This window comes from Salmo salar, chromosome 15 (assembly GCF_965601325.2).
Source record: "Salmo salar chromosome 15, fSalSal1, whole genome shotgun sequence".
Classification (NCBI taxonomy): Eukaryota; Metazoa; Chordata; class Actinopteri; order Salmoniformes; family Salmonidae; genus Salmo; species Salmo salar.
Genome location: NC_138305.1, coordinates 21,492,501 through 21,502,500, shown reverse-complemented (window position 1 = coordinate 21,502,500; position 10,000 = coordinate 21,492,501). Strand labels below are relative to the sequence as shown.

Below are 10,000 nucleotides of genomic sequence, written 5' to 3'. Positions count from 1 at the left end.
GGAAAACCCACAGTAAAAGATGGAAAATTCACAGTAAAAGTGTAAACCCCACAGTAAAAGACGGAAAACCCGCAGTAAATTATATTCTCTCTCTCTGGTAATCCTACCAGTGAGTAAAGCTCCTAGTCCTCCTGGTTTGGAATAGGTCACCAACACAGACCAGTCTCTCTCTTTTATTATTGTCATGGTTACAGGCTATAATCTGTCTGTTGAAATCCCTGGGTTTAAACTCCTGCTCTGTGCTAGTTCAGAGCAACACTGTCCTGTAAGGGCCTTGTGTTGGACTCCTTCTATAGCACAGGAAAGAGAGGAGGGACTTCACAAGGACGCGTCTTGACGTCGAGGCCCACCGGGTGGGTGTTGTGCCGCGTTAACACGCCAGTGGGAAACAGACAACTCGAAAAATGTCATACTTTGCTGATTCGTTGAACGTGTCACCTGTTTAACTACAATCAGTTAGCAAGTCGGACATGTCAGAGTTTCCTAGTTTCCGACTGGGTCATGAACGCGGCATTAAACATGCGTTTCGCGCGGTGGACGGTGACGTTGCTTATTAATAACAAGTCCGCGTTTCAAGATACGAGGCGTTTTTCGTTCAAACGGACGGTCGATATCTACCGCGCCCCCAAAAGGTCGGCATATAGGCATCAGAGTACAGAGTAAAGAAATATAATGCGGAGGAGAAAAAGTCCTACGTCCATATCCGGCTGAAAGAACGATGTACTATTGTGCAACTTGCAAACAAGAGTTGCAGGAATTTTCCAAAGCACCGGCATCATCTGTGTTGAGATATTTCAATGGTCATTGTAGACACAGAGAAAACAATATATTTAGAGTTAATATAAAACCAAAGAGATATATTCTAATGCCATCCAAATGTGCTGCCAAATACAACTAACTTCATTTTATCTTATTAATAAAAAATATCCTTACACCACGATAACATAAGCTACAGTAACCTGGTACGCTAAACAAATGAAAAGTGGATCGCGTCCACGTTTACATCCCAGACTTACCTGTGTGTTTAAGTGTGAATAATGAAAAGTGTCTCTGGACACACAGGGAAACGGAAGAGACAGAATGACCAGGAAGGAACCTGTAGCCTGTATCATGGAGCTGCCCGGTGTATCAGTCAGAAAATAAAGTGATATCCTTTCTTCTGGTCACATTAACTTCACTCTCTGGACAATAATTCTTCATTAAACGTGGATAAAAGTGGTTCCCGGTGACGCATGTTCCCTGATATAGCCGATAAAGACTAGGGAGGAGCGGCGGTAGCGGAGCGGGTTGGGAGGGGGGGGGGGGGGGGGGGGGGCGGCCAGGTGCCAAGAAAAGCCGCTGGAAAAATACAAGCTGAAGGGTTTCTCTCCTACATTCAGCTCACGAACCCAACGGGAAAGGGCAAAGAAAGAGAAAAAACGTCGGGTGTCAAATAAATAGGACATTGATTGTTCTGGGTCTCGGCCTCAAACACAAAACAGCAACATTGTGATGATATAACAACTAAGTAATGAAATGTGATGAACCGGGTCTTTGTTTTGAGGAGGGACAGCGTGCTATGCACATTTATTTACATAACGGTGTCTCGTCTCAGTTTGTGAAGGTTACATAAGGATTTCACCTGGTTCATTTACTTTCCTCGGTCATGTCTTCAATCCTAGGCCAGGGCAGAGCCACAGAAAGTTTATCCTTCAGATTAAAGCTTAAAAACAGTCATTTCGAGTGACATTGAAGAGACAATATCACTCAGCTGGAATAGATGTCCTGCTACCTTTGCCTAACAGCTGCTCACATATACAACAACACGCATCTTTTTAAAAAAATAGATTCTCGGGTCAGAAGTATTCGATTAATCCACAATCAATCGATGTACATGTTAATACCCAAGTTAATAAAACAATAGTGTATCCAGGACAGAGATATAGCATAGAGGTCATAGTAACAGCAACACTATCCCAGATGTTAGCAGAAACGTTCCGTAAAAAAAGTCAAATAGACTATTAAAAATCCATCGCTAGTCCTTATCAATAGACCAAGGCAATTCAATCAATCAAATCACTTTTCCTTTTCCGACACCAACCTTTTAGTTCAGTAGTGGTCCTCATCTTATCATGTTGCCAATTTCCCTCAGAGCAGATCAGAGCAACGGACTGACTCAACAAGTAGAGGTGGGAAAGAAGGACACTTTTCACAGCGTCGACAGCGTATATAAGACCTCTTATCAGCTCCACATTATTTAACATGGATAACAAACGGTGTTAAAACCGGGTCACCGTAGCCTACAAACCCCCGGCAGATGGCGATATTGAGTTGTTTCATCTTAACATCCAAAGGGAATGTAGGCATATACAAGCATCTATACACTGGTGTCCTCCGTGGACGGTTCGTACATAAAACGTTCTCCGTTCAGGCTACAAAGGCGTTGATTTACATATTTTTATTTTATTTTTTTATTTTTAATCCCAGCCCCCGTCCCCGCAGGAGGCCTTTTGCTAGGCCGTCATTGTAAATAAGAATTAGTTCTTAACTGACCTAGTTAAATAAAGGCAAAAAAAATAAAACATTCTAAATTACTCCTTAACTCGATTTAATGTGGAGAATATGAACAATAACGGAGAAAATATTTACATTTACATTTTAGTCATTTAGCAGACGCTCTTATCCAGAGCGACTTACAGTAGTGAATGCATACATTTCATACATTTTTTCCCCCGTATGCATCCTTTCTTTATGAAGCATCGTTTACCACCACCATGCTAGTGGTTAAAGCTACTTAATGATATTGTGTACAGCACAACCCAATGCTTAAACTACAGTAACATAATTATGCCATGACTTGACATTTTAATTATGCCATGTGGTGCCAAATCTTAGCAATCAGTCAAACTCTTGCGAAAATGAAACTAGAACTTAAGTTTAGGCATTCATTCCGAATAGCTAAGGTTCGGGTTAACTCTGTAAGGTCTGTAAAGTCCATGGAGAATAAGAGCCCCTCCTCCCAGCTGCCCACTGCACTGAGGCTAGGAAACACTGTCACTGCCGATAAGCCCACTATAATTATATATATAATATAAAGAGCTGCAAAATCTGGACCCCTACAAATCAGCCGTGCTAGACAATCTGGACCCTCTCTTTCTAAAATTATCTGCTGAAATTGTTGCAACCCCTATTACTAGCCTGTTCAACCTCTCTTTCGTATCGTCTGAGATGCACAAAGATTGTTAAGCTGCCGCGGTCATCCCCCTCTTCAAAGGGGGGGGGGGACACTCCAGACCCAAACTGCTACAGACCTATATCTATCCTACCCTGCCTTTCTAAGGTCTTTGAAAACCAAGTTAACAGACAGATCACCGACCATTTCAAATCCCACCGTACCTTCTCCGCTATGAAATCTGGTTTCCGAGCTGGTCATGGGTGCACTTCAGCCACGCTCAAGGTCCTAAACGATATCATAACTGCCATCGATAAGAGACAATACTGTTCAGCCGTATTCATCGACCTGGCCAAGGCTTTCGACTCTGTCAATCACCACATTCTTATCGGCAGACTCAACAGCCTTGGTTTCTCAAATGACTGCCTCGCCTGGTTCAAAACTACTTTTCTGATAGAGTTCAGTGTGTCAAATCGGAGGGCCTGTTGTCCGGACCTCTGGCAGTCTCTATGGGGGTGCCACAGGGTTGAATACTCGGGCCGACTATCTTCTCTATATACATCAATGATGTCGCTCTTGCTGCTGGTGATTCTTTGATCCACCTCTACGCAGACGACACCATTCTGTATACTTCTGGCCCTTCTTTGGACACTGTGTTAACTAACCTCCAGACAAGCTTCAATGCCATACAACACTCCTTCCGTTGCCTCCAACTGCTCTTAAATGCAAGTAAAACTAAATGCATGCTCTTCAACCGAAGGCTGCCCGCAACTGCCCGCCCGTCCAGCATCACTACTCTGGACGGTTCTGACCTAGAATATGTGGACAACTACAAATACCTGGGTGTCTGGTTAGACCGGGGGTCGGCAACCCGCGGCTCTAGAGCCGCATGCGGCTCTTTAGCACCGCCCTAGTGGCTCCCTGGAGCTTTTAAAAAAATATAAAAATGGAAAAAGATGGTGTGAACATATTTTTTGTTTTAATATAATTTATTATCCAATGCTGTAAAAATGTGTATAATAAATATTTAATTTCAACATTTCTGTCAACGAAGATTTACGTCATAGCCTGCGACACACGTTTCTTTCAGCTCGGCGTAGTGCCAGACAGGTGGCTGTTGCAAACAAACCGGCGGGTGTGTCTTGGGCCATGGATCCCAAAGGGAAAAAGAGAAAGATAGCTGAGGAGAACAGAGGATTCCACAGTTCTTGGACCGAATCATTTGCTTTCATTGCCAATGCGGAAGGATTGCCTGCATGTTTGCTTTGTAATGAGAAGTTGTCAAATAACAAAAAGAGTAACGTGGAAAGACATTTCCATTCTTCCTGACAGTTATAGGAACATGAAGAAATATGCATTTGGAGTATTATCCATCTTTGGATCAACATACCTGTGCGAGCAGATATTCTCAAACATGAACTACATAAAATCCAAATACCGCACCCGCCTCACAGATGAGAGCTTGCAGTCCTGCGTGAAGATTAAAGTTACATCTTACATGCCCGATGTTGAGAAGCTGTCCAGTGATGTCCGAAAACAGAAGTCACATTAAATGGGTAAGAACACAATCCTGTCATAGGCACATATTTATCTTGGCCAGGTCGCAGTTGTAAATGAGAACTTGTTCTCAACTAGCCTTCCTGGTTAAATAAGGGTGAAAATAAAAAATAAATAAAAAGGTCTGCAATGACATGACAAGAGGAACTGCTGATGCACTACCCAATTTAGAAATTACAACTTTCAAGATTAAGATGAAACCCCTGACTGATCTAATAAAAAATAGCGTTAGAGCAATGACTGGAGGTCTATGGGTATCTACTAGCATGCTAGCAGGTACCATAGACATCCAGTCATTACGCTAACGCTAGTTAGCATTGGCTCGCGAAACTACCTCTAACTTCCTTCATACTGGACACAGAGACATAAAAACTGGTATCCATGAGTTCATCTGACTCTGGGTCAGTAGATAAAGGACCTCATCTGACTCTGGGTCAGTAGATAAAGGGCCTCATCTGACTCTGGGTCAGTAGATAAAGGACCTCATCTGACTCTGGGTCAGTAGATAAAGGGCTTCATCTGACTCTGGGTCAGTAGATAAAGGGCCTCATCTGACTCTGGGTCAGTAGATAAAGGACCTCATCTGACTCTGGGTCAGTAGATAAAGGACCTCATCTGACTCTGGGTCAGTAGATAAAGGACCTCATCTGACTCTGGGTCAGTAGATAAAGGGCTTCATCTGACTCTGGGTCAGTAGATAAAGGGCCTCATCTGACTCTGGGTCAGTAGATAAAGGGCCTCATCTGACTCTGGGTCAGTAGATAAAGGGCCTCATCTGACTCTGGGTCAGTAGATAAAGGGCCTCATCTGACTCTGGGTCAGTAGATAAAGGATCTCATCTGACTCTGGGTCAGTAGATAAAATATCTCATCTGACTCTGGGTCAGTAGATAAAGGGCCTCATCTGACTCTGGGTCAGTAGATAAAGGGCCTCATTGACAACATCCTGAGGTATCCCTTTAAGTTTTAGATGAACTTTTGAAGGGTTTAACTGACTTCTAAGATATGGCAATACCCTTATTAAACCTATAGGATGTTCTCTCCGCCAACAACAGTTTGTGTCATGGACAGTGCTTGTACCCATAGAAATAGACGTGGCATGCGGGTGCAGGGAGCGGCATGTTCCCCAATGCTGGAAGGGTGGCCTGAGTGAAAATGTTTGGTAAGCCCTGCTCTACAGCTCTGATGCAACCAGCCAGAAAGTACTGGAACCTGGCTAACGCAGTGCCAGCACATACTGGAAACAGCATCACCACAACTACAATACAACACCAACTCCCATGGACAGGCCATGTCATCCAGATGCCCAACTCACACCTCTCGAAACGGGTCACGTACTCCCAAGCGAGCAAAATAAAAGCCCCGAAGACGGTATAAAAAATAAAAAAAACGTAAGAAATTCCATATCACCTCCAACACCTGGGAGGCCTAAACCGGCACAGCTGGGAAGAGACTGCACTAAACCGGCACAGCTGGGAGGACACTGCACTAAACCGGCACAGCTGGGAGGACACTGCACTAAACCGGCACAGCTGGGAGGACACTGCACTAAACCGGCACAGCTGGGAAGAGACTGCACTAAACCGGCACAGCTGGGAGGACACTGCACTAAACCGGCACAGCTGGGAGGACACTGCACTAAACCGGCACAGCTGGGAAGAGACTGCACTAAACCGGCACAGCTGGGAGGACACTGCACTAAACCGGCACAGCTGGGAAGAGACTGCACTAAACCGGCACAGCTGGGAGGACACTGCACTAAACCGGCACAGCTGGGAAGAGACTGCACTAAACCGGCACAGCTGGGAGGACACTGCACTAAACCGGCACAGCTGGGAGGACACTGCACTAAACCGGCACAGCTGGGAGGACACTGCACTAAACCGGCACAGATGGGAGGACACTGCACTAAACCGGCACAGCTGGGAAGACACTGCACTAAACCGGCACAGCTGGGAAGACACTGCACTAAACCGGCACATCTGGGAGGACACTGCACTAAACCGGCACAGATGGGAGGACACTGCACTAAACCGGCACAGCTGGGAGGACACTGCACTAAACAGACAACTGGAGATAAAAAATCCAAGTTGGGGCTTCACTACACCAAATAGATGTCCACCGGGGCAGCGGCACATGGAGAGAAACTTTCACCAGGAAGACCCAACCAGCACTCATCCCTGCCCAAACTGCACCAAAATATGTGTCTCCTGGATTGGCCTCTACAGCCATGTGAAGACTAACCTGGATCAGCCTCTACAGCCATGTGTAGACCCACCTGGATCAGCCTCTACAGCCATGTGAAGACCCACCTGTATCAGCCTCTAAAGACCAACCTGGATCAGCCTCTACAGCCATGTGAAGACCCACCTGTATCAGCCTCTAAGGACCCACCTGGATCAGCCTCTACAGCCATGTGAAGACCCACCTGTATCAGCCTCTAAAGACCAACCTGGATCAGCCTCTACAGCCATGTGAAGACCCACCTGTATCAGCCTCTAAAGACCCACCTGGATCAGCCATCTGAAGACCCACCTGGATCAGCCTCTACAGCCATCTGAAGACCCACCTGGATCAGCCTCTAAAGACCCACCTGGATCAGCCTCTACAGCCATCTGAAGACCCACCTGGATCAGCCTCTACAGCTATGTGTAGACCCACCTGGATCAGCCTCTACAGCCATGTGAAGACCCACCTGGATCAGCCTCTACAGCCATGTGAAGACCCACCTGGATCAGCCTCTACAGCCATCTGTAGACCCACCTGGATCATTCTCTACAGCCATGTGAAGACCCACCTGGATCAGCCTCTACAGCCATCTGAAGACCCACCTGGATCAGACTCTACAGCCATCTGAAGACCCACCTGGATCAGCCTCTACAGCCATCTGAAGACACACCTGGATCAGCCTCTACAGCCATCTGAAGACCCACCTGGATCAGCCTCTACAGCCATCTGAAGACCCACCTGGATCAGCCTCTACAGCCATCTGAAGACCCACCTGGATCAGCCTCTACAGCCATCTGAAGACCCACCTGGATCAGCCTCTACAGCCATCTGAAGACCTACCTGGATCAGCCTCTACAGCCATCTGAAGACACACCTGGATCAGCCTCTACAGCCATCTGAAGACCTACCTGGATCAGCCTCTACAGCCATCTGAAGACACACCTGGATCAGCCTCTACAGCCATGTGAAGACCCACCTGGATCAGCCTCTACAGCCATGTGAAGACCCACCTGGATCAGCCTCTACTGCCATGTGAAGGCCCACCTGGATCAGCCTCTAAAGACCAACCTGGATCAGCCTCTACAGCCATTTGAAGACCCACCTGGATCAGCCTCTACAGCCATGTGAAGTCCACATGGAGGACAATAATACTGGACTAGAGTGATCGCCGATGATGATGATGGTAAAACAATGGTAAACTGAGTGTTAAGTTGGTTAAGTTATAGTAAAGTTGATAAGTTTACTTGCTAGCGCGGTAAAGTCATGGTAAAGTAATGGTAAAGTGATGGTGAAGCGATGATAAAGTAACGGTAAAGTAATGGTAAAGTGATGGTAAATTGATGGTTAAAGTGATGTTAAAGAGATTGTAACGTGATGTAGAGTGATGGTTAAAGAGATGGTAAAGTGATGGTAAATTGATGGTTAAAAGAGATGTAAAGTGGTGATTGTAAAGTGGTGGTAAAGTGATGGTAAATTGATGGTTAACGTGATGGTAAAGTAATACACATTATGGTCAAGTTTACCCATCAGCCTGATATGCACTGCTTCTGTTTCTCAGCCTGTAGTAGGCCTAGTCCAGACCAAGATAGAAGAGAGAGAAAGCAGGGTATGGGAGAGAGAGAGAGAAGAGCGAGAGAGAAGTGAGAGAGAGAAGGGTATGGGAGAGAGAGAGAGAAGAAGAGAGTGAATTTGTGTGGAAAGGGATCAATGCGGAGAGGAGAGATGGAGAGAAACAGAGAGGGAGAGAGGGAGAGAGTGGAAACGAGAGTGAGGTAGAGAGAGAGAGAGAGAGGGAGAGAGTGGAAACGAGAGTGAGGTAGAGAGAAATGAACAGGGTATGGAAGAGTACTGGAGGTTCTCTCCTGGACCCTTTCCCTGTTGACATACACACTATGGATGGCACTGAATAGGAGGAAGCCTCATAGAGTGTATGTGTGACGTTTATGTGTGTCCCATTGAGAGTGGAGTGGCCCGTCTTCCCCTCTATGCCTTGTTAAAGGAAGGGGCCCGTGTGTGTAAGGGGCCTTGGCACCAATATAATGTGTGTAAGGGGCCTTGGCACCAAAACAATGCCACTTTAAGGTTGCATAACACACACACACACACACACACACACACACACACACACACACACACACACACGCCCCGATGGTGTGTAGTCCAGTCAGGCATAGATGACGTTGGTTTATTAATCCGTGTGTGTGTGTGTGTGTGTGTGTGTGTGTGTGTGTGTGTGGATGGGGAGTCAGACTAAAGGTGCCACTAAACAGTGAGTGACAGTCTCACAAAAGGACCGGTAATGGTGTTATTGTGCTTGAGTCATCGACGACACCCTTAAAAACACACACACACACACACACACACACACACACACACACACACACACACACACACACACACACACACACACACACACACACACACACACACACACACACACACACACACACACACACAGGGTAGAGGGTAGAGGGTATAGGAGAGGGTTCAGAGGGCTTGGGTTAAATGCGGAAGACATTTAAGTTAAATGCAATCAGTTGTAAAACTGACTAGGTATTACCCTAACCCTAGGAGAGGATAGAGGGGAGGTTAGAAGGTAGAGGGTAGAAGGTAGAAGGTAGAGGGGAGGGTAGAAGGTAGATGTTAGAAGGTAGAGGTTAGAAGGTAGAGGGTAGAAGGTAGAGGGTAGAAGGTAGATGTTAAAGGGTAGAAGGTAGATGTTAGAAGGTAGAGGGTAGAAGGTAGATGTTAAAGGGTAGAAGGTATATGTTAGAAGGTAGATGTTAGAAGGTAGATGTTAAAGGGTAGAAGGTAGATGTTAGAAGGTAGGTGTTAAAGGGTAGAAGGTAGAAGGTAGATGTTAGAAGGTAGATGTTAAAAGGTAGATGTTAGAACGTAGATGTTAAAGGGTAGAAGGTAGATGTTAAAGGGTAGAAGGTAGAAGGTAGGTGTTAAAGGGTAGAAGGTAGATGTTAGAAGGTAGATGTTAAAGGGTAGAAGGTAGATGTTAGAAGGTAGATGTTAAAGGGTAGAAGGTAGATGTTAGAAGGTAGATGTTAAAGGG

The 10,000-nt window shown here is 45.8% G+C and overlaps 1 protein-coding gene across 3 annotated transcripts in view; it reads right to left on the bottom strand.

Moving 5' to 3' along the window:
• LOC106591125 (serine/threonine-protein kinase Sgk1) overlaps positions 1-2,343 on the bottom strand; it is a 9,327-nt gene extending 6,984 nt beyond the window's left edge. The window contains exon 1 of one of the 3 annotated variants that reach the window (XM_045695508.2): positions 2,081-2,343. In XM_045695508.2, the coding sequence (XP_045551464.1) occupies positions 2,081-2,243 (163 nt within the window). In that variant the 5' untranslated portion in view covers positions 2,244-2,343. Of the gene's footprint in view, positions 1-107; positions 302-1,016; positions 1,273-2,080 lie in introns of those variants that run through there. The other 2 variants (XM_045695510.2, XM_045695509.2) reach the window with 2 other exon arrangements.
• Between the last annotated feature and the right edge of the window lie 7,657 nt (positions 2,344-10,000).